Source organism: Hypanus sabinus, chromosome 1 (assembly GCF_030144855.1).
Source record: "Hypanus sabinus isolate sHypSab1 chromosome 1, sHypSab1.hap1, whole genome shotgun sequence".
Classification (NCBI taxonomy): Eukaryota; Metazoa; Chordata; class Chondrichthyes; order Myliobatiformes; family Dasyatidae; genus Hypanus; species Hypanus sabinus.
Window position 1 is genome coordinate 87338759 of NC_082706.1, and position 25651 is coordinate 87364409.

The 25651-nt window shown below is 40.6% G+C and overlaps 1 protein-coding gene across 1 annotated transcript in view; it reads right to left on the reverse strand.

Moving 5' to 3' along the window:
* Positions 1-9670: 9670 nt before the first annotated feature.
* Positions 9671-25651, reverse strand: part of LOC132395194 (suppressor of cytokine signaling 6-like) — a 65475-nt gene continuing 49494 nt past the window's right edge. Inside the window, exon 2 of the mRNA XM_059971487.1 lies at positions 9671-11949. Within this exon, the coding sequence (XP_059827470.1) occupies positions 10216-11829 (1614 nt within the window). The 5' untranslated portion in view covers positions 11830-11949 and the 3' untranslated portion in view covers positions 9671-10215. The remainder of the gene's footprint in view (positions 11950-25651) is intronic.

The following is a 25651-nucleotide window of genomic DNA, read 5'->3' on the forward strand; positions in this document are numbered from 1 at the left end:
ACAGGATTAAGGAAAACCCCAAGGCATTCTACAAGTATGTAAAGAGCAAGAGAATAAGACGTGAGAGAATAGGCAATTAAGTGCGACAGTGGAAAAATGTGTGTGGAACTTAATAGCAGAGGTACTTAATAAATACTTTGCTTCAGTATTCACTACGGAAAAGGATCTTGGTGATTGCAGGGATGACTTGCAGTGGACAGAAAAGCTTGAGCATGCAGATATTAAGGAAAAGGATGTGCTGGAGTTTTTGGAAAGCATCAAGTTGGATAAGTCACCAGGACGGGTCAAGGTATACCCCAGGCTATTGTGGGAGACCAGGGAGGAGATTGCTGAGCCTCTGGCGATGATCTTTGAATCATCAATAGGGACAGGAGAGGTTCCGGAGGATTGGAGGCTTGTGGATGTTGTTCCCTTATTCAAGAAAGGGAGTAGAGATAGCTCAGGAAATTATAGACCAGTAAGTCTTACTTCAATGGTTGGTAAGTTGATGAAGATCCTGAGAGGCAGGATTTATGAACATTTGGAGAGGCATAATATGATTAGGAATAGTCAGCATGGCTTTGTGAAAGGGAGGTCGTGCCTTACGAGCTTGATTTTTTTTTGAGGATGTGACTAAACACATTGATGAACGTAGAGCAGTGGATCAGGTGTCTATGGATTTCAGTAAGGCATTTGATAAGGTACCCCAAGCAAGGTTTATTGTGAAAGTAAGGAGGCATGGTACCAAAGGGGACACTGCTTTGTTTATCCAGAAATGGCTTGCCCACAGAAGGCAAAGAGTGGTTGCAGATGGGTCATATTCTGCATGGAAGTTGGCCACCAGTGGTGTGCCTTGGGGATCTGTTCTGGGACCATTACTCTTCGTGATTTTTATAAATGACCTGGATGAAGTGGAGGGATGGGTTAGTAAATTTGCTGATGACTCAAAGATTGAGGGTGTTGTGGATCATGTGGAGGGCTGTCAGAGGTTACAATGGGTCTTTAATAGGATGCAAAATAGGCTGAAAAGTGGCAGATGGAGTTCAACCCAGATAAGTGTGAGGTGGTTCATTTTGGTAGGTCAAATATGATGGCAGAATATAGTACTAATGGTAATACTCCTGGCAGTGTAGAGGATCAGAGGGATCTTGGGGTCCGAGTCCATAGGACACTCAAAGCTGCTGCACAGGTTGACTCTGGTTAAGAAGGCATACGGTGCATTGACCTTCATCAATTGTGGGATTGAGTTTAGGAGCCAAGAGGTAATGTTGCAGCTGTATAGAACCCTGGTCAGACCCCTCTTGGAGTACTGTGCTCAACTCTGGTCACCTCACTACAAGAATAATGTGGAAACTATAGAAAGGGTGCAGAGGAGATTTACAAGGATGTTGCCTGGATTGGAGGGCGTGCCTTATCCAAATAGGTTGAGTGAACTTGGCCTTTTCTCCTTGGAGCGATGGAGGATGAGAGGTGACCTGATAGAGGTGTACAAGATGATGAGAGGCACTGATTATGTGGATAGTCAGAGGCTTTTTCCCCAGGGCCGAAATGCCTAGCATGAGAGGGCACAGTTTTAAGGTGCTTGGAAGTAGGTACAGAGATGTCAAGGGTAAGTTTTTTTTAAAAAAACGCAGAGTGGTGAGTGTGTGGAATGGGCTGCTGGTGACAGTGGTGGAGGCGGATACGATACGGTCTTTTAAGAGACTCCTGGACAGGTACATGGAGCTTAGAAAAATAAGAGGGTTATGGGTAACCCTAGGTAATTTCTAAGGGAAGGACATGTTTGGGACAGCTTTGGTTTTCAGTTTCCTTATCCTACAAGAACCTGAAACCCCCTTTCTGCTTTTGGTTTCCTTGTATTGTTTCAAAGCAACAAACAGCATTACATTGGATGTTTCAACATAAATCCTTAGATCAGTTTCCCTCTCCACGTACTGTTTGACTTGAGTAGCTCCAGTATTCCTTCCATTGCAAGTTTTACATGGTTTTAAAGCTAACATTCAAAAGCAGCACAAATACTGCAACACAAAATGCTGGAGAAACTCAGCAGGTTAGGCACCATCTACAGAGATGATTCTGGCTGAGAATCTTCGTTAGGATTGAAAAGAAAGGGGTGGGGTGGGGAAGACTCCAGGAAATGTAGGTGGGTGTGGGGGGGGGGGAAGGGGAAGGAGTACAAGTTAGCAGGTGATAGGTGAAACCAGGTGAGAAGGAAGATGGATGGTTGGGACAGGAAGATGAAGTGAAAAGCTGGGAGATGATAGGTGGTAGAAGGGCTGAAGGAGAAGGAACTGATAGGAGAGGTCATGGTAGAAAGCGGAGGGGGAGCAGTGGGAGGTGGTAGGCAGGTGAGAAGAGAAAGATTAAGTGGGGAGCCAGAACGAATGGATAAAAAAGGGCATTGAAGGGTGTAGTAATTTCTGGAAATTTGATGTTCATGCCTTGAGATTGGAGGTTACTCAAATGGAATACAAGGTGTTGCTCCTCCAGCCTGAGGGTGGCCTCAGTGTGACCATAGAGGCAGCCACAGACTGACATGTCAGGATGGCATCCTGATGTACTGGAAATACTATTGACACAGCTGGGTTCCCAAGTACTGGGGATTAGAAATCACCCTCAAAATAGAATAATCTATCAAATGATAGTCATATTTTAGCACAAACCATTGCAAGCTCTTTTGAAACTCTTTCATCTCCAGACCACTTAGAGATAGATGCTTACATTTACTGGAAACATAGTCAATCAACATCAACGATGAAATTTTTGCGTAACTACTTGCTTTCAGTCAATGAAGCCTACATTTAAATAGCAAGCATCACTTCAAGGTGAAGCACAATCATACTTAAGGATCTCCACGTTTGTTTCTTGTTGCAATGGCTTCATTTGTGATACTGAAGGTTGCCATACTTTGCTGGTATTCTACAGCTGAAATCTTGTAGCTTGCAAGGATCACCAGGTTTACAATGATTTGGAGTGAATTTTTAATGATGTACAACCCTGCAACATAGGTCAAAAACCCTTGAAGCAAAGGGTTCAAAGATTCAATTTTCGAGATTATTTGTCATGTGTGCATTGAAAAATGTGTCATTTGAGTTAACAACCAACGCATTGAAGGGTGTGCTGGGGGGCAGCCTCTAAGTGTCGCCACATATTCTGGCACCAGCGTCTCATGCCCATAATCCTCAGCATAATAACAAAGACCATGAGCAACTAAACAGCAAAAGCAAGCCTTGTTCCTTCCTTCCACAAACACAGTCCTTTAACACCAGGCCAGGCCTCCAGCAAGCATGACTCAGGCCTGAAAATACCGGACTTTGACCTCTCGAGCAAACACAGAGATTCAGATAATGGAGCAAAATGATCAACCCACTTGTGGTGAATAGGAAATGAATGGATCTACAGCCTGTGGCCATCTGCTTGTTAATGCAAATATCTAATCAGCCAATCATATGCAAGCAGCTCAAAGCACAGCAGCATGAAGACATGATCAAGAGGTTCAGATATTCTTCAGACCAAACATCAGAATGGGGAAGAAATGTGACCCAAATGATTCTGGACTGAACTTGAATCACAGGATGTTTGACAGCAATGTCAGGGCTTGAATGCTATCACCTCTTCCAAAGAAAAAGCAAGTGTCATAGGTGACCAAACTGGTAACTTGCCTCAATAGCTATTAACCAGTAGCACTTACATACACAGTGTTGAAGTGTTTTGAGAGGTTGGTAATAAGACATATCAACTCCTGTCTGAGAAATAACTTGGATGCACTTCAATTTGCCTACAGGCACAATAGGCCCAGTTTTTCCACATCACCCCTCCCCCACCCATCTTTCCCCTCCATTTTATTGGCTCTTCACTCTACTCACTTGACATATCACTGTGTGGCTAAACCCAACTCCAATGCTATATTTAACTTTTCTGGTGCCACCATTGTTGTAGGCCGAATCCAAGGTGGTGACAATCAGCAGCACTTCAACTTCCTTAAGAGTTTGTAAAGATCCTGTACAAAATCTAAAAACTTTGTCAAATTTCAATGGGTGTACAGTTGAGAGTATGTTGACTGGCTGCATCACAGCCTGGTATGGAAACACCAATGTCCTTGAATGTAAAATCCTACAAAAAGTAGTGGATATGGCCTAGTCCATCATGGATAAAGTGCCCCCCCCCCCAAATCGGGCACAACAGCATCCATCATCGACCCCCACCACCCAGGTCATCCTCTCTTCACTGCTGCCATCAGAAAGGTACAGGAGCCTACCAGGTTTTAGGAACAGTTATTACTTATCAGCCATAAGGCTCTTGAACCTGAGGGGATAAGTTCACTCAATCCATCACTTAACTCTTCCCACTAAATTTGATTCAATTTCAAGAACATCTCATGTTCTCGATATGTATTGCATATTTATTTAATATTATTTTCTTTTCCTTTTGTATTTGCATTTTGCTGTCTTTTGCACACTGGTTGTCTGCCCTGTTGGTGCCGTCTTTCATTGATCTAATATGGTTATTGGATTTATTGATTATGCGCATGGAAATGAATATCGAGGTTGTACTGTATATGGTGACAGGTATATACTTGGGTACTAAATTCACTTTGAACTTTGTGGAACGATTGCTGGTGCAGATGAGATGGTTTGAGTACACAACTCAGAAATTGCTGATCTCCTGGGATTTTCATGCACAGTAGCTTCTAGTTTACAGAGAATGGTGCGAAAAACAAGGAAAAAAAATATTCAGAGAGCAGCAGTTCTGTGGGTGAAAATGCCTTGTTAATGAGAGATGTTAGAGGAGAATGGCCAGACTGGTCCAAGCTGACAGGAAGGATTCAGTAACTCAAATAACCATGCATATGAACATTGGTGTGTAGAACAGCATCTCTGAATGCACAATGTATCAAACCTTGAAACAGTTGGACTACTGCAACAGAAGAACACAAATATACATGCAGTGGCCACCTTATTATGTACAGGAGTTACTTAATAAAGTGGTCACTGAGTGTTTTTTTTAATTAAACTTATGTTTTGGAATGAGGCAAAACTGCTTAAATTGTTTATTTTAATGAATTTGTCAGAAATATATGGTAATTGCTATTGCAGCAACACAGGCAACTGAGGAATAAAGTCTTTTCCAGCTACCCAGTTACTTGCTACAGGTTGTAAATATTAATAAGGAATAATTACTTAAAGCAGAAAATGTGAAAATGTGCTCCACGGGAGTTAAGCAGGAAGCAGAAGGGCTAATGAGGGGATCTGACAGTGATGAGGAAGTTCCAGAGGCCAGAATTAGGAGATGACTGCCGTCTGGTGGGGCTCATCTCAGAACAATGAATAGCAGAAGTTGGAACAATTGGCTGAAGTTGAGTGTAGCTTGTAAGTTGTGAACAAATTTTCCAATGGACTGGAATACATAAGAGTTCACTGAATAAAAACACACAGCAGGTCAGACAGCAACTGTGGAAAGAGAACAAAATCAATTTCAGCGGAATCCAACAAGGGATCCACTATATCCAGCATTTTGTTTTGATTTCAGCGTTCCAACATCTGCAGGGTTTTGAAAACATGAGATTCCACAGATGCTGGAACTCCAGAGTAACAAACACAAAATGCTGGAGAGACTCAGTAGGTCAAGCAGCATTTATGGAGCAAAGCAAACAGTCAACGTTTCAGACCGAGATCTCTTATCAGGACTTCTGTTCTTGGCCTGAAATGTCGACTGGTTATTCCTTTCCATAGATGCTACCTGACCTGCCAAGTTCTTTCAAATTTTTGTGTGTGTTACTCTGCAGGTTTTGATTTTGATTGTCACTATAGCTCCCTGATTAAATCAAAACCTTCAACTAACATTTTGCTAACAGGTGATTAAGTCAGGAAGTGGGGTGGGGTAGGGAGGGCTCGGATATTGTTCCAACTTTTACTTTAGTATTGGTCCTCTTCAAAGCATATCACACGCTCCCTTTCACATAAGAAACTCAATGCCATTCTGCATGGCAGTAATGGGAAACTTAAAATCCATTCTTGAACAAGAATGAAAAATCTGAAAAAGCAACGGATTAATTTAATTCAGACTTTTTTTTGAAGTGTAAAAGTTGCAGAAAATAGACCTGCTCGTGATTTGGAAATAATTTCCATTACATGGATCTGCAAAAATGATTGAAACCAATAATGTTACTCCTTAATCTGCAATTTGATTGGAATGGAATGTTCCAATATACCCCCAAGTCAACACAGTCAGAAAACAAAACTGAAGGTGGCCTGTACTGGGGTTGGAGGTCTGCCGATGTGGGTATGTGGATCGGTGGGAGGGAGGAAAGGGGCTCGTTTTGCTGTTGCTTGTTGTGCTGAACATTATGGTGATGCTATGTTGGCGTTGGAATGTGTGGTGACACTTACGGGCTGCCCCCAGCACATCCTGAAGTGTGCTGATTGTTAACAGCGCACTTCCCTGGATGTTTTGATGTAAATGTGATGAATAAATTTGAATCTTGAATCTTTTGCTGTGTGTTGATACTTACATAACAAGTTAATGCCTTCAAGCTAAACATTGATGATTTAAAAGTCGCTGAAATAAACACAATTGGTCATAAGAAAGAACAGGGAGAAAAATCAACATTGGATACTTTACTGCTATCCAAAATCATGTGGAGGGATAATCATACCCTTGGTCACTTTAGGGTATGATTACAAGTGTCAGTTTCTCTTTAATTTCAGTATTTCATTACAGATATAGGAAAAAATGTCAGTGTAAAAAGTTAGGAAATAATCCCTTTTTAATGATCTTCCTTTTCCATCCATTGGGAAGGACATCTTTCTTTGTAATAAAGCTCAAATAATGCTGATCTTTTAGCAATTGTATCCATTATTGTTTTTCCTCAAATCACTATCGATCAACAATCACAGATTTAATGTCAACAAAGACTGAGGTGCATACTGACATTTCTGGGATTTTGAGTACGAATATCTCCCTTATGTCTTCAGCTGAGTGATCTGGCAGCACCATTAGTCACCAGTACAACACTTTTTTTGTGTACCTGCACTACAAATAGTGAAAATATGGTTCAGTAATAATTTAATGGACACCCTGTCACCCTTGCTACTGCACTATAAAGCAGGAGCACTGGAGAACCATGGAATTTTAAAAATTTGATATCTTAATAACGTAAGAGTGAAACGGCACAGAAAGATGCCATTTGGCCCATCTAATCCACGCCAATCTATTCTGCCTAGTCCCATCAACTTACACCCGAACCATAGCCCTCCAAACCTCTCCCATCATGTACCTATCCAAATTTTTCTAAAATTTTGAAATCAAACCCACATCCACCACTTCTGACAGCTCGTTGCACATTCTCATCACCCTCCGAGTGGAAAAACTTCCCCCTTCATGTTCCTCTTAAATATTTCTCCTTTCACCCTTAACCCATGACTTCTAGTTCTAGTCACACCCAAACTCGGCAGAAAAAAACCTGCTTGCATTTACCCCATCTATACCCATCGTAATTTTGTACACCTCTATCAAATCTCCCCATCAACATTAATTATCCGGTGGACCACTTTGTTGAGCACCTCTGCTCCATCTGTCAAAAGCAGAATTTCCCAGTGGCCTATCATTTTAATTCCTATCCCCACTCCCATAGCTCTTTTGCCACATTAATGCCACTCTAAGGGTGGAGGAACAACACCTCTTATTCCATCCTACTCCAACCTAATGGCATGAACATGGATTTCTCCTTCCAGTAATTTTTTCCTCTTTCCTAATTTTTCACCTTCTTCTTCCATTCCTCACTCTGGTAGCCTCTTACCTCTTCTCCTCACTTGACTATCAGCTTCCTCCTTATGCCCCTCCTCCCATGGTCCACTGTCCTCTGCCAACAGATTCCTCCTTCTCCATCCTTCCTTCCCCCACTCCCCACCTTTTTTATTCTGGCATCTTCCCCCTTCATTTCCAGGTAGGTAGGTGGGTGGGTGTGGGAGAGGGATGAAAGAGAATGATGTGAGAAGCTAAGAGGTTATAGACAAAGAGGCAAAGGCCTGAAAAAGGAATCTGTCGTCCCCTTCCTATCCGATGAAGGGTCTTAGCCCAAAACGTCAACTGCTTATTTATTTCCACTGACGCTGCTTGACCTGCTACGTTTGTGTGTGTTGCTCTGGATTGCCAGCATCCACAGAATCTTTTGTGCTTTCTTATTTATCCCAATTACAGTTGAATTAAAAAAGCGAACTATGCATAAAAATAGCTAAATTAATAATTTAAAGCTGAATGTTACTGAGCACTGAACATTTTGCAGAGTGCATTCCAAAGCACCCAGTCTGGTGAAGCTGCAGATATCATTTTCCAGCTGGCTGGCTCTAACCTGTGATTTCAGATTTGATGATGCTTGAATATACAAAATGGTTTATTACTTATGTCACTCACAGCACATAGAGGAAGACCAATCAGAAACTGTTATACTGAGTGACGAATGACAATGCACACTAAGAAAGGTATATTATGAATTATTTTATCGGGACAATTTTGCCTGTACACTACAGAGGTTTTTCTATATGGCAATACAGGGAAATGTGAAACTGAACACAACCTAAAAGTGCACAAAGTACATGAACAAAAGGAGGAAAATAAAGGAAGGAAATTATTGATAAATTTCAGCCAAATGGTCTATTGAAATACAAATGAACTACAGGAATAATGTGCCAACTGATTAAAAGAAAACACAAAAAACATCCAATTTATCTCATTGGCATGATTAATCAATCTTTACCTGATTTCTACAAGGACACAGGGACATGAAACAATTACTCAAAGTCCTCAATCATGATTTCCAAATTACAATTTGTGTAACTGAAAACAAAGGAATTCATAAAATTCTGTATTACCTCAAAGAAATGAATGCTGGTGCCCTACACCTTTTATCCAAAATGCACAGAATTTGAAGTATGCACATAAAGCTCAATAGTTCCCTTTAAAACCAGGGACAATACTTCTCAATATTTACTGATTTCTATGTGGTGTCCCACTGGATTTTAAACTATTACTCAAAATACTGGCATGACAGCCTTTTTCAAAATTCCTGGGCTCACAAGCACAAACTGGCATAAGAACCTGCAATCCAGGGTGATTCAAAATAAATCTACATTGTGCTCTACCTTAAAAAGATATTTGGAGACAAACTTTCGAATCAAACACAAAATGAGAACAAATTTAAAATGCAAAAAGGACAAATGTTGGGATAATGTTTTTAAACTCTGAGAAGGAGGAATTTTAAGGAAAATAATTCCAATCAAAGAAATAGGGTTTGGACTTGCACAGAAGTCGGTACAAGAAAATTATGTAAGAAAGAGAAACAGAGAACAGTACATTGTCTGCAGGGTGAGTGGTACAAGGTGTGATCTTTCAGCCTGCCAGCAACCGCTTGGCTAAATATGCCAAACAGAAATAAAGAGCAAATTGCACATGGATCTATGAGCCCCTCTACCATCTGCTGAATTGAACACATTGTGTTGTTGTTTTTCTCCATTAAGCATTTTTGTTTTTAATTAAAAACAAATCCTAGCTTGATTTTAAAGCAGAAAAATTGCCCAGGTACTACCTTATTTGGTGCATTTTTCCCTGGGAGGTCACTTGTTTTTGAGCACAGCTAATTCTGAACAGAAGCACTAATGTTAACATGGTGGGACTAAATTTTTTAAATGTAATATATCGAGAATATACCAAGGTATTTATTCAATTTCAATGTATAAATGTACAGCTAAATAATTAATGACCAAAGCTTCAATATCATCCATATCATTACCAATTAGTGGGAGTTCAACAAAAGGTGTTGAGAAGCAAAATGTTGAGTTCTAATCATTGCTTTTAGTTATCTGACAGGTCCAGGGAGTTTATTCCACTGATTCTTTTATAGATCCGGATGGCAAGGATAGAAACCTGGAGTTAATAGTGTAAAATGTACAAAAATTAGGCGTGGACAAGCTTCAGTACTTCTTCCACAGGTGAGAAAATACTGCTAGACCTCGACAACTTTACTTTGAAAATAGGCTGGGCTAAGTTTTGGATGGGCACACGGTGGAAGGACTGGGGGGAGATTCATTAACAAACAGAGGCCCGTGATTACAAAATGAAGGAACATCTTCAAATAAACAATGATTTTTTTTCAGCTAATTTTCGATAAATTATATTTAAAAAAAATATTCCAATGCATTCCAGTTCTGAAAAGTGCAATCTGCAAGACTTCAAAACTTCTCAGTAGTGCTTTTCCTGCAAATAATCCTTCATTTTGTTTGGCAGAGGCAATTTTTGAATTAAGTCTATTCGAGTGTATTGACGGATAACGAAACGGCAGAGATATTGTAGTGAACGGACTTGCATGAACCGGGAAACTGGATTTGTTAGTCTTACAGGATACGTTGCAGAGCCAGGTAGGCGAGACCTAGAATAGCAAAATGCTCCATTTTCAGAGTCTTTAATTGAATGCTCAATCAGCTCTACAATGGATGTGTGTCCTTCCACGTCAGGCTGTTCATAAAAGCTAAACCTGCCATTTGAGTGTTCTATTCTAGTGTGAAGAGTTTTGCCTTGAGAACGAAAACTCAGGCTTAAAAGATATCGGTCATCAGAACTATCACGCACAAGAAAAGATCCATCAGGCACATTGGCAAGCTTCTCCTCTGCCTCCCACCGTGTTATGGGGCCCCAGTACCATCCTTGCTTTGCAAGTTTTTTCAGTTCCTCCGTGAGACTTGTGACCACCATCGGACCATTATTTTGTACAGAGTCGTAAACTCTTCCCACTCCTGGAGCAGAATTTGGATCAAAGTTTAGATGATGGCGTACTCTTTCTGCTACATGGGCTGCTGTACCGACAAATCCCGGAAACGTCAACTGCATTTGATTGGAGCCTGGAGGTAGGAGTGGAGACAGTGGAGGGATATCAGTGTGGTTGGAGCTTGAGTTCTGCAAGAGAACTCCTGTAGTACCAATCAAAAGACCATTAACAGGGGGGTCCAAGAAGATATCAGAGGCAACCACTAAATCTGGAACCATATGTCCTTCATCAGTCTGTAGTGTGCTACCGCATACATGGGATGGCACTGAAGCAATTTCCATTGGCAATGGATTGTCAAGACAATAACTACGTGACCCTTCCATAGGATACATTCCATCATCTAAAGGCATTGTGTATTGAATGTAGTTCTGAGGCATTAATCCAATTACAACAGGAACATGACAAGATTCATCAATATTTGAATGGGAGTTGCCATTTTGAGAGTCAATTTCCTTGACTGTGTTGCTCTGTTCCTGAAACATATGGTCCGTCTGCATGTCATGGAACTCTTTTCGAACTCCATTTAATGCCTGATTCGGGCTATTATTATGAACCAACGCCTTAACTTTGCCTTCCATTTTAATACACGTCTCTTCAGAGCTAGTCGATCGCAATGGCCAAGGGGTAGGGCTGTAATGGTGTCCACGAAGCGATGTGGACCTTAAGGGCCTTTGCGCTTTTAAATCATTAATGCTTGCAGGGGTCGAAGAGGAGGAAAATCGATCATCCTCCACGAAGCCGACAGAAGGAGAACTTCCTTTAGGCTTCTGCTTCTGCTTTGCAGAGAGCCTCCTCTTTAGCGTGCCCATCAAACCTTCACCTTTTGTTTTACTTTTTGGTCCTTTGTCATCCTCGTCAGATTTGTTTATATCATTACCAGCCAGATCTTTCCCATAACAACTAAACAGAGAATCCTCCTTCCCAAAATCATTCACAAGCGACGACGGCTGGACGACCACAAATTCATTTTCATCTTTGCCTTTGCTCAAATTGAAGGATTTTTTGATGGTTTTAAGGCTGATTTTCTTCATCCTGGCGAAGGCGTGCAATTCCTTTTGCACAGTAATTGCCTCAATGATGCTCTTTGGATCAATCTAGCTAACGTTCTTTTCTTCATCTAAAACACGGGTGAACATCACGACCTCCATATCCTGTGGAAGAACACAAAGACTTCATTACATTACAGCATTTAAATATTTTGAAAATTAGGATATAATGAGCAGGTTTAGAGCATGTCATAGTGTCAAGCCTATTCCAGGTATTAAATGCAACAATGCACAAAGGTAAGTTAAATCTAATGCTAGAGGGCAAGCATTTAAGGTGAGAAGGGGGAGTTCAAAGTAGTTTGGGGCATGGTCTTCTTGTTTTACACAGAACTTGTTGGGTGCCATGCTGGAATGCACTGTTAGGGGTAGCAACAGAGGCAGATACAACAGAGGCATAAGAGGCTCATGGTTTACAAACTCACTCTCCGCTCCATGTTGACAATTATAGTACTGTGCAAAAATCTTAGCATCGTAGCTACATATGTGTGCCTAAGACTTTCCCCACAGTACTGTACATGCACACTCCCAGCTTCTTCGGACTACTTCATATCTTAAGGCTTTGCTTTACATACACTGTTCCAGGCCCAGACGACAGGATATTGACCAGACTAAGTGGCCACTTTATTAGGTACATCTGTACACCTGCTTGTTACTGTAAATATCTAATCAGCCAAACATGTGACAGCAGCTCATTGCATAAAAGAATGCAGGTGCGGTCAAGGGATACACTTGCTGTTCAGACCAAACATCAGAATGGGGAGGAAATGCGATTGAAGTGACTTTGACCATGAAATGACGTTGATCCCAGATAGGGTGGTTTGAGTATCTCAAGAAACTGCTGATCTCCTGGGATTTTGCACACAACAATGTCTAAAGTGTACAGAGGATGGTGCAAAAAAAAAAAGAAATCCAGTAAGAGGCAATTCTGTGAGAGAAAATGTCTTGCTAATGAGAGAGGTCTATGGGGAATGGCCAGACTGGTTCAAGCTGACAGGAAAGTAACAGCAGCTCAAATAACCATGCATTATAACAGAAGAGCGTCTCTGAACTCAAATTACAACAGAAAAAGTCCATGAACATACACTCAGTGGCCACTTCATTTAATAAAGTAGTGCAAAAAGAGACCAAAAGTAGTGAGTTAGTGTTCATGGGTTTACTGCCTGTTCAGAAATCTGATGGTGGAAAGGAAGAAGCTGTTCCTATAATGTTGAGTGTGTGTCTTCAGGCTGCTGTACCTCCTTTCTAATGGTAGTAACAAGAAGAGGGCTTTGCACAGTAAAATGAATACACACTAGATTAGAGGTGGCGTGTATTATCAAAGCTAACTTTCTACATAACTGACTGTGTCTAAAGGAATCACTCATAATATAACATTTAAGAATAAACCTCACCAACGCAAACAGTAAATGCAGCCAGTTCACATGAGGTAGGAGCATTTCTGTTATCTAAAAAGAGAGCAAAACTCTGCAAGAATAAATCTTCTGCAGATGCCACAAGACAATCAGCTGAGAGGAAGTGGATAGGTTGCCAGCATGATAAACCTCAACTTGCCTGCAGCGATGAAAGACGTCTGTTCTGAAACCAGTGCAATGTGTTGTTCAGTGCCGACAAGAGTCAAAAAGCAAATTTAAAACAAATGCTGTTTACTGGATTAAATATAGTAATTATGTCAACTGTGCCTGAACCTTTAACAAACTTGTCTCACCAAGGAGTTTCAAAGGGTTCAGTGAATAACAAAAAAAAGTACAGCAAGCTATATTTTTTGATTCACAATAATACGTTTGGGTATTTACAGAAAGAATAATTTAGTTTTCATCAATCACCCACATTCTGCTTTGAGTGAACCTGACAACTGCCTACCCCCTCTCTCTGTCTCCCCAACTTTTTTTTAGTGAATTGAATGCAAAGGAGAGTTGTGAATGGAACTGCTACGTGCTGGGAAACAGGCTGGCGTGGACGTGATCACATAGATAGGTTTTCATTGCGTTCAAGAGATTCTGCAGATGCTGGAATTGTAGAGCAACATACACAAACTGCCGGAGGAACTCAGCGGGTTAGGCAGCTTCCATGGAGGTGAATAAACAGTCAATGTTTCGGGCCAGGACCCTTTATCAGGACTGGAAAGAAAGGGGGGCAGAAACCAGAGTAGGAAGATGGAGGGGGGGGGGGGGGATAGAAATACAAATTGGTAGGTGATAGGCGAAGCTAGAGGAGGAGGAAGGAAGTTGGGTGGGGAAAGAGGGATGAAGTGAGGATCTGGGAAGTGATAGATGGAAGAAGGAGGAATCTAATAGGAAAGGAGAACTGACTATGGGAGAAAGGGAAAGAGGAGGGGCACCAGAGGGAGGTGATGGGTTGAACAGTTTTCCAGCAGTGAAGCTGATTGATAAATGACTTGATGTAATCAGGGAATGATTACATCTAAACTAAATGTCCAATCACTTCAAACTATTCTTTGAAGTAGACACTCAGTGGCCCCTTTATTAATTACACCCACACATTAATGCAAATATCTAATCAGCCAATCAAGTGGCAGCAACTCAGTGCATGAAAGCATGCAGACCTTGTCGAGAGGTGCAATTGTTGCTCAGACCAAACAGCAGAAAGGGAAAGAAATGTAATCTAAGTGACATTCACCATGGAATGATTGTTGGCGCCAGGTGGGGTGGTTTGAGCATCTCAAAAACTGCTGATCTTGTGGGATTTTCACACACAGCAGTCTCCAGAGTTTACAGAGAATGATACAAACAAAACAAACAAACAAAAAAATCCAATGAGAGAGGTCAGAGGAGAACAGACAGACCATTTCAATCTGTCAGGAAAGCGACAGTAACTCAAATAACCGTACATTACAAAAGTGGTGTGAGGAAGACTACACCGAGTGCTACCCCTGTATCTAATAAAGAAGCCTCTGAGTATAGAAGTAATTTTTGTGGTGACTGAAACACAGCACTTTCCCTACAATTGCAACAAGTACATGCCATACAGAAGAGCTCCAACAAATAAATGGAGCAGCAGAACATTAGTTAGACAGAAATCAGATTCCTTTATTTGGGCTAGTGAGGACAGGATAGGTGGATCAGGTGATAGTGGCCTAGCACATCTGAATCATCATCAACTGACAGCATTTAAGTGTCCAGATGAACACCTGAATCTCCTGGGCATGGAGGACTACAGGCTAACTGCTAAGATTAATATGGATGAGCACCTACCAATGTGCATGTGATGGGCCGAACAGCCAGCTTCCATGCTGTATTGACCCCACCTCTACGTGGATCAATTCTCCACAAGCAAGAGTCATACAATTTTACAGCATTGAAACAAGCCCTCTGCCCATCTCATCTATGCTGACCACAATGACACAGAACGCAGAACAGGCCCTTTGGCCCCACAATGTTATGATGAACCAGCTAAAAAGTAAATTAAAAAAAAACAAAAAACCAATCACTCCTACCTACACAACATCCATATATTTCTATCTTCCTCTTGTTCATGTGCCTATCTACACAACTTTTAAAAGCCTCTAATGCCTCCGCCAACATACTACATTCCAGGTATCCACCACTCTCAGTAAAACACTTACCCCTCACATCCCCTTTGAGCTAGTCCCATTTCATCAGGTTTGGTTCATATCATTTTGAAACTTTCTTATCCATGTATTTTAGACAAGTCCAAATGTATTTTTATTTATTTAGAGATAAAGTAAGAAAAAGTCCCTTCCAACTCATTGACCATTACTGCCTAGCAACCCACCTATTTAACCCTCGCCTAATCATAGGACAACTTACAATTACCAATTAACCTACATCTTTGGAATGTCGCAGGAAACCCTTGTGATCACAGGAAGTACAAATTCCTTAAAGACAGCACCAGTATTGAACAGCCCTGCTCTGTAAAAGCATTGTGCTTCCGCAGCACCCCTTAACAGTTAAGTTTACAGCAGGAACAGTTGAGGATTCCTCATATTAGAAGCACACAACTCATCCAATTTGCATCTGTGCTTATTCTGGGAACATAACAAAATGCAACACATCAAGAATGCGACTGAAGAATTCACGCTAATTCAGCTGGAGGTCTGGTCTCCTGATCAAGGGAGCAGTTTGCAACTCTGAAGGACCAGCAGTCTGCTACATTGAACATCTTGGTGTTGTCATCGAGGAAGTGGTGTCCTAATGAGATGCCATTAATTTCTGTTCTTAGTGAGCACACAATGCAACCCATAAATGTCTTGTGGTTGTCCACAGGAAAATGTGGATTTGGTGCACATTAATAGCTAGAAGTCAATGAAACAATGCCAATTTAGGGCTAATTGTTCTTTGCTCCTGGAGAGAAGATACTGCATATGAGGACTTAAATTTTCCTCTATCGGGGCAAAGACAAACTACACCATGCTCTGACTCCCACTTGTAACCTTCTCTAATGTGAACAGAGAACTGCTCAGATTGTACAGAGATAACTGAGAGAAACTGGACTAGGCATTGCCTAGTTGCTAAATATGCAGATACAACATCAAAAGCATCAAATCACCTGCCATACAACACCTTCAGCAACTGTGACCCACAGACAGATGAGGCGCCAGGTAGCAGTCTGAGGTCAGATCAAGGGAACAAGCTTTTTATAAGTTGTTACCAACATCTAATCAGACTCACAACTGAAAGCAACATTTCCAGCATTCAAACTCCTGTTAGACTGAAGATTCTGTGACTGAGCATTCAGACTGTGAAACTCACATAATGTAAAAGGTAGTGAAACTGTAAAGGAACCAAGTTGTGTCATTGTAGTGAAAACCATTCCATTTTTCAACAGTTGTTTTACTTCAATCTGTTTTTTCCTGTTATAAATGTTTCTGAGTTCAGTCAAGCAATTGGGGTTTATCAATGTTTAGGGCAAGACATATCTTTTAGTATTCAGAAATAAATGACACTAATGTTGTGGCATCTGGCTTTTACCATGAGACCATAAGACAGAGGAGCACAATTAGGCCATTAAGCCCATTGAATCCGTTCCGCCATTCCATCATGGCTGACTCACTTTCACCCTCAAATCATTCCCCTGCCTTATCCCTGGAAACTTTGACATCAAGAACCTATCAACCTCCTCTTTAAATATACCCAATGACTTGGCCGCCAGAGCCGTCTGTAGTATTGAATTCCACAGATTCACCAACCTCTGGCTAAAGAAATTCCCCCTCATCTCTGTTCTAAAGGGATGTCCTTGTAGCCTGAAGCTGTGCATTCTGGTCTTAGACTCTCCAGGTTAACTTTATCTTGGCTTTTCAATATTTGGTAGTTCTCATTGAAATCCCCCCCCCCCTTCTTCCAAACTCCAGTGAGTACACGCCCACAACCATCAAATGCTCCTCATATGTTAACCCATTCATTCCCAGCATCATTTTCATGAATCTCCTCTGGACTGTCTCCTAGCACACCCTTTCCTAGATAACGGGTCCAAAACTGTTCATAATAATGGAAGCCAATGCACTGAGGCTTTACTGCAAACCTTGCCTTGCCTCAGAGAAGAAGTTTTAATGTTCTGCTGTTAGCTGTATCTATACTGAAGTAGACATGACTGATTTTGTCAGCATCTAACTGCAGAAAGGGAAAAAAAACGCATCTTCTTAACTTGTGTACACTGTGTGAACTTTGAAAGCCTTTTGAGCAGCAAGCAGTGGGTTCTGGAATTGTTCAGTCATGTTTCCTAAAGTCAGCAGTGCAAATATAAACTTAATGATAATGCAATGGAGAACAAACAGAAAAGGATAGAAACACTCAGCATGTCAGGCTACAACTCCTGAAAGATAAACAGAGTCCATGTTTCAGATCAATTACAAACAAAAATACCTAGTCCAATTTTCCTGATGGATACATTTCGTTGGAAAAGATAACTAGCACAATCTATTATTTATTATTGGCACAGTTCTTCTCTTTTACATACTGGTTGTTTGTCAGTCTTTGCTTATGCATAGTTTTTCAAAGTTCTCCTGTACTTTTTTTATTTTCCTGCAAATGCATCCAAGAAAATGAATCTCAGGGTAGTATATAGAGGCATATACATACTTCAATAATAAATTTACTATGACCTTTGAATTAAATTGCATCAATTTTATGCTGGTTTAGCTCATAAAATTTTGGCAATGTGTCAGATTTTGGGGCTTTTATGTTTTGAATAAAAATCCTGAACAATGTCTCTCATCTTTTTTTCCCATTCAGATTTTGAGCCTGCTGTGCAATTTAAACATTTTAAAATTTGATCTTATAAAAAATACAAATGTTTATATTAACTCTTATTTTAACACTGCCTCTCACTATTCACTTCATTCATTTAGTAATGCTGCCACTGGCTAATAGATACAACTTTACTTGTTTCTAAAACATTCCATATTATAAAAGTCAGATTAATTCATTGGGGGAATAGGCCAAATAATTTTTAAACAATTCAGCAATGCCCCTCCCACAATGATATGAAGGTCAGCTCTCTACTCTTTCCCTGAAACCTTACATCCCACCTCAGAAACCTCTGCATCCATACCTCTGGTCAATCCTCACATTACAAACTTTCCTTCCTGCTTTGCAAGTTTACCCATCCCACATATCTGACTGTGCTGGGGAACAGAAGAGGTAGCTAAAGCTTTGATGTGAATCCCTCCTCACAAGCAGCACCCCACATCCACCACTGGGTCCACAAGGAAATCAGTTTTTAAAAATCCAAAACAAGTCTCTAATGGGCCTCTTCATTTTTTGTGCAAAAATGTACTCACATACAAATGAACCAAAACATTTCTTAAAATATTATTGCTTATTCATGTGATTCTTCTCTGTCTCTGCCAAGTAAATGCTGAACAACTTCCTTCAACCCATCCTCTCAAGCTCCAGTTAGATTTAAAAATTTAAAAAGAAATGCTTTTATGTCCTTTTCTGCCAACTTTGCAATTACACATATATCTTTATAGAGAAGGAGTACATAATGTTCATCCTGTATTAAAAATGCAAATGTTGCAAAGGTTGCTGTAGAGTAGTCTGCCAAGCAAAGACTACTTAAACAAAATCTGGATAAACCTTCAGATTCTCTGAATGTGCTGGCATTTTCACTAAGATAAAATAAAGCTCTCTGCTTTTTTACATTATGGAAAGGATCCATGACTGTCATACAGTTCTCTAAAGGCCCATCACAAAAGATCACCTTCATTAAAAAGGTGAAGGCATAGAAATTTATTTGGAAGTTAACGTCCAGTAAAACTCTCAAGGCACAGTTTGTCTTAACTGTGGATCACTGTTAGAGTTGTCATCCTGCAGTCATTAAGTCATGAGTTTGAAGATTTGAACATCAAATTTAGACCATAATACCATAAGGCTATAATGTATTTTCATCGTTCCAATAAGACATTAAAGGAACTTCACCTGATACAAAATAGATAACTCAATGCCATTACTATGAATAAATACAGTGCTTTGATAAAGTATTCATCCCCCAAAATATTTTAACTTTTTTGTGTCTCATTTTCTGATGTTAAAATATACTGAAGTCAGAGTTTTTGAGCTAATCTACAAAACATTGTGCACCTTGTCAAATCAAAAGAAAAATTCCAATACCTGTTAACAATTTATGAAAAATTAAAGCTGAAAAGTATGCATCCCCTTTCTAATTACTACACTAACTTTCCTCAGGTGCAATATACATATTACCTTACCAACTCACCCAACTTGTAGATGTAGAAAATTGTATGATCACCTGTTTTCAAAGAATTTATAAGAATTGTCTTTGTAAGGTCCAACAGTATGGTAAATTATCAACAGACCAAACCAAAATGAAGACAAAGGAGCATTGAAGACAAGTCAGGGAGATGATAATAGAGAAGCACAAATCTAGGGAAGGATAGAAGACCATCTTAAAGGCACTGAACATACCTCAGTGTAGTCCATCAAGAAAAAGTAGAAAAAATATGAAACCACAGCCACACTAAGCAGCCACTATAAACTGTGGCTGAAGAAGAATGGTACTTGTAAGAGATGTTACTATGTCGCCGACAGTCACTCAGAGTGAGGAGCAGAAGTCAGTGGCTGTTACTGGAAATGAAGTTCATGGCTCCAAAATCTCTAAGGGCTTGCACAAAAAGGGTATTTATGGAAGAGTGACAAGGAAGAAGCCCTAGCTAAAAAAAAAGCACATCCTTGTTCGTAAAAACTTTGCAAAGCATCACTTAGAAGATACTGTTAAGATGTGGAAGAAGGATTTTGAGACCGGATGAGACTAAAGTGAAAATTTTGGCTTCAACACCAAACAGTATGCACAGTAAATCTAATACTGCATATCGACCAGCTAACACCATTCCTACTGCATGGTGGAGGTAGAATCATGCTATGGCAATGCTTTTCAGCAGCAGGGTCTGGAAATCTGGCCGGATTGATGGGAAGATGAGCAATTTGGCAAGGAGGAATGGGCAAATGTTGCTCTACCACATTGAACAAAGTTAATAGAGAATTATCCAAAAAGACTACTGCCTGTAATAGCTGAAAGAGGTGGTTCAACTAAGTACTGACCAAAAGGGAATGAATACTTTTGAAATGCTGACATTTCAGTTTTTGTATTTTTGGTTTCTCATATTTTACAATTTTCCCTATTTTTTTGGGCACTATTGTGGAAAAAAAAGGAATGCAATTCACAAGTAAAAACTCTCAGTTAAATTGATCAAAATCCCTGGTTGTAATATTCATTTATGTGAACAAAGGGTTGGGGGCCAAATACTTCTTCAAAGCACTGTAGCTCAATCCACTATTCACTGGGTCAATGCCAATCCACTATTATCAGGAAATTATTTGTTCAGTATCACATTGCTTTAAGCAGTACCTGGACTTGGGTGAATTGGCTGCCTCGTATACTGTATAAAATAAGTAACGATACTTCAAAAAATATTCACCAGAACTTAATCTCATGTGCAGCTCCCCTGATCCTGTCCAACAGTGCTCCCAACTGCTTCAGACTCAAAGTAAATATCCAATTCTTCTCTGAATGCCCCTATTGCGTCTGCTACCTCTACCCTTTTCAGTAGTGAGTTCCAGATCAAAAAAAAAATTTCTGGGCCAGATCTGGTCAATTAACTGGCGAGTTGCCTGACCTCACTAGTTGTCTGCCTTGCAAATCCACACTGATTTCAGTCACGAGCCCTAAACAAACCATCTCTAAACTTAACATGCACTGCATCTATGTCTAAAGTTCAAAGTTCAAATAAACTTATTATCACACTACATACTGTATGTGTCACCATACACTACCCTGAGATTTATATTCTCATAGGCATTCACAGTATGACAATAAAAGAAAATTAAATAAAAGCCACACACAAGGACTGATGAAAAATCAATGTACTAAAAATAAACTGTGCAAATAAACAAAAAGCAAATAATAGTACAGATAAGGCATTTCAGCCAATGGCATCTCCCAATGGGAATAAACAAAGAAGCTGGCAGGTGAGTAGAAAAGGCAAAGGGCTGGAGAAGAAGGAGTCTAATAGAAGAGTAGACTGCACATGGGAGGAAGGGAGGGAGTAGAACCGGGGGAAGTGATAGGTAGGCGAAGATGTAAGATGCCAGAGTGAGGAAATGGAGGGGGGGGGGGGGGGGGAAATTTCCAGAAGTTAGAGAAATTGATACTCATGCCATTGAATTGGAGGCTACCTAGACAGAGTATCAGGTGCTGCTCCACCAGCCTGAGAGTGGCCTCATTGGGGCAGAAGAGGAGACCATGGACCAAAATGTTGGAATTAGAATGAGGATAGGAATTAAAATGATTGGCCACCAGAAAATTCCACTCTTTGCAGATGGAACTGATGTGCCCGACATATCTGACTCCCAATCTAAGTCTGGTCTACCCACTGTCGAGGAGGCCAAGTTGGGAGCACCAAACACAGTAGACCACCCCAAAAGATTCGCAGGTAAAGTGTTGCCTCACCTGAAAAGGGTATTTGGGGCCCTTGATGGAGGTGGTGAATGGGCAGGTGTAGCATTTCTGCCACTTTCAGGGAATAGTGCCAGGACAGAGATTAGTGAGGAGAGACTAACGGATCAGAGAATCAGTGGCTGCTGAAAGCAGAGAGTGAGGGTAGGTAAAGAGGTATTTGGTGAATGATCACCAGGATGTGATTACCCCTGACAGACCCCATGAGGACTCTGCTAAGAGTGCAGATTGCTGAGAGTGGTGGTCAACTAAACAGAAGGCTTGGTCTGAGGAATTCAAATCTCAGGTGGGCAGCAATTAGTTGTTCTGAATGAACAGCAAATCCATTGATTGGAAGTTCTAAATCTATCCATGTTACCTTATAGCTGTGACCCATGGTTAACCAAGCATATAATACTTTACTCTGTCCATCAATCAAAATCCTGCAAAACTGCAAATCCCACCCTCCACCCTTAAACCCATCTGCTGTAGTATTCCCAAAGCTGTCATAGCATTCAACATATTTTTTGGTAGTATTCCAGTAAATCTCCCCTCTGCATTCTTTATGGCCATGGCAACTTTCTGCACCTGTGGTATGTAGCGTGACCAGGTGAATATTTATCAATGATATTTAAAAGTTTCTTCTTGTGCCCACCTGATGCCTCTGGTTCTGAAGTTTATAAAGGCAAAGATATGTAATTTAAACAAAAGATTCAAGATACAAGTTTATATAGCAGGCCCACTATGCTCGACAGAACAACACAAAACACAACAAGCAACAAAACAACATCAGCAAATCTCTCTCTCACACATTTTTAACCCCAGGACACATCTCCAGACATTGAACTTTGACCTCCCCAGTAGACTTGTAGTGATTCACAGACTCAGCTCCAGACAAAGGGCCTACACTTCCAGGCTTCCAATTCATCTCTCTGGCCTTAACCCTCAGCAATGATCCAAGGCTATGCTGATAACTGAACGCCAGGCCCCACACACCAGACTTTACAAAGATGGGACCCCAATCACTAGGCATCAAGACCATTCTCACTGGTTCGCAAACCCATGGCGTCAGTGGAAGTTGTTCCTCCTGCCCACATGAATCCAACTCTAGAATTCGCCAACAACACGCGTGACCTAAAGGTGCCTCCACCTCTGTCAGCGTGAGGTTACACGTCCTTGTCAGTGGCCTTCAAACACAGACTGGAAGCAGACTCCAGCCTGAGCTCTAATATCCCCACATCCGTGTCCCTAATCTGTAACTTGAGCCCTAACGCTCTTCTACATCCCAAAAATCATCTCCAAGAAACACCCCCCCCAAAAAAAACTATTAAAATTAAAACAATTAAAAAACAACTCTGAGATGCAACTCAACAGATGTCACAATTCAATGCCATCTTGGAACTTGAATTAAATGTCAAAATTGCTGCTAAAAGACAGACTGTGAATTATAGTCTTCATATGGCCCAGTGTGAAATAGCTGTTAACCACAACAGTTGTGTCTTTGTCTCTTATTCATTTTTGGAACCAAACTGCCAACAGCTCTTTAATTTCACTGATGAAGGCATGTCAATAAATGGAAACCAAACACCTTTCATTAGTTACTGTGATTACAGCATCTTCCTGAAACATCTTATGCATTGGAGGGACTCGAGTTTGTTAAACATGATTTGCCATTAATAAATCTGTTGGCTGTCATTTATTAATCTACATTTATTAAAATTTTAATTTTGAGAAACTTCCCCTCGTTTTTTTTTTAATGACAGTTACAGTTTCTAATCCTTTTATCCATGAAGTATTCAGAAGTCAGATTAAGGTATTTGTTCTTCCCCTCAATTCTCATGGCAGCCCAGACTGTATTTTGTACTAGTTAAGTGACTTCTGTACTACTGAGAAGCTTCATGAATCAGTTTATATTGTTATGAGTGCTGAACAGAGCTGATGGAAATGGGGTGCAGAGTGAACCAATTCCCCCCCCCCTCCCGGGAACTATGAACTATGGGGGGGGGAGGGAGAGAATTTATTGTATTTTGACTCTTCCTGGATTATTTACCTTTCGCTACAAGGACATTCCTTTGCTTGTTAACATTCCTCAGGAGACAGCAGGTATGGCCTGATTTGATGGACACAGTCATTTAGAGTTAATGGATGGCTGAGACCCCGTTAGTAGGGATAAAAGACAGGTCTGAGGAGACACCCCTCAGACACACCAGTGGACACTGACCATGTGTTGTGTACCCACGGGAAGGTGGGAGCTTCAGAAACCGAACCAGGAGATCAGTCAGTAAAGCTCACAATGTTACAGCAGGACCGGTGGGGACTTGTGTGTGTGCCCACTCATGCCAGAGTGACAAGTCCACCACAGAAGAACGGTCTGGCTGAGGATGGAGGGGTCATAACCGAATGACCACAACGATATGATGGGATCAGAATACAACAGAAGGTTTGCTGGCTGCAATCTCTTGCTCACGCTCTCTCTCTCTCTCCCCCCAACGATTGCAACACAACCATAACTACCTCAACACACATGAACTGAACCCTATATTCTCTTATGACAATTTATTTACCCTTAGACATTGATAGTTTGTTTATTACTGTTGATTATTATTCCTACACTTCTATGTTTATTATTGCTAATCTGCTTTATATGTATATTTGCATTTTTTTATACTGTATTGTGTAGTTTACTAATACTTTTAGTTTTCAGTACCACCAGACTCCAACGGATTCTTCTATTTCCGCTGGTCTGTAAACCCAGTTACGGGGTATGTAACAATATGCTATCCAATTTTACTAACCTTTCTTTTCAGTAACTTCACATCTGCTTTAATGAGCAAAAAAAAAGCATGTGTTGAAGTACAGATTTAACACCTCAACCTGCCTCTGCATGATTTCCTTTCTGGGTCTTAATGGGCTCCACCTTTCCTGTCACTGTCCTTCACCATATGTGTGTTTACAACATACTTTACTGTCCCCAAAGATGCTCATCGTCTTTTTCTCTTTCTTTTCTCACTTCCTCTCTGCACTTCCAGATTTGCCTGTTCATACCAAACCGTAAGGTTTAGCCTTAGCCTCTCTTTTTGCACTTTCATTGCAACTTCCTCTAATTGCAAGCGTTAAATGCCTTATCTTTTCCCATGAGCCCTTCACAGCAATTTCCCAAACATGTAAAGGAAGCACTTCTTCCATTAAGCCCTCCCATCAGTTTTATCTGATAGACTCTGATTGTATTCCACCCAGGTCAGACTTACTCTACATTAATGAATTGAGCCCCTGAGATTCGACAATTCCACTCTTCCACGCTTCGCTTCACTTTGAATATCCCGCTCATTTTCCGCACACACTCCAAACCTAATGGTGTGCGATCAATATTTTTCATATGTTCTCCAACCAGAACATCCTCCAACTACCTTACTTTTCAATAATAAAGCTAACATTCTAAACTGATTTTTCTTTAATGTTTCTGAACGTTCACACAAAGATTGTTCTAGAATGTTTTAATGTGATACTTAATTAAATATTTCACAAACATCCATACTTCCAGATGGATGTGTCTGAAAGCTGATGGAACACATGTTCCTTCCAATTAAACTAAAGCTTCTGTAGTGTATTTTCCAGTATACCATGGTATACCCGTCTCTGAAATAAGGTTCACATGATATCAACATCCAAGTCAACTATAATGGTGAGCAGTTAGTTGTTGTTACTTGAGTAGATGGACAAAAAGCAATTAAAATTTGCAGTCATCAGTCCCGCTGTTCTCATGAAATCATGTTTTCCAAATATGGGTACAGCTATGAGTATTACCACAGACATCACTAAACAATTTAAAACTGCGAGAAGGGAATGAAGGTTTTACATTCAGAAACCTTACATGGGT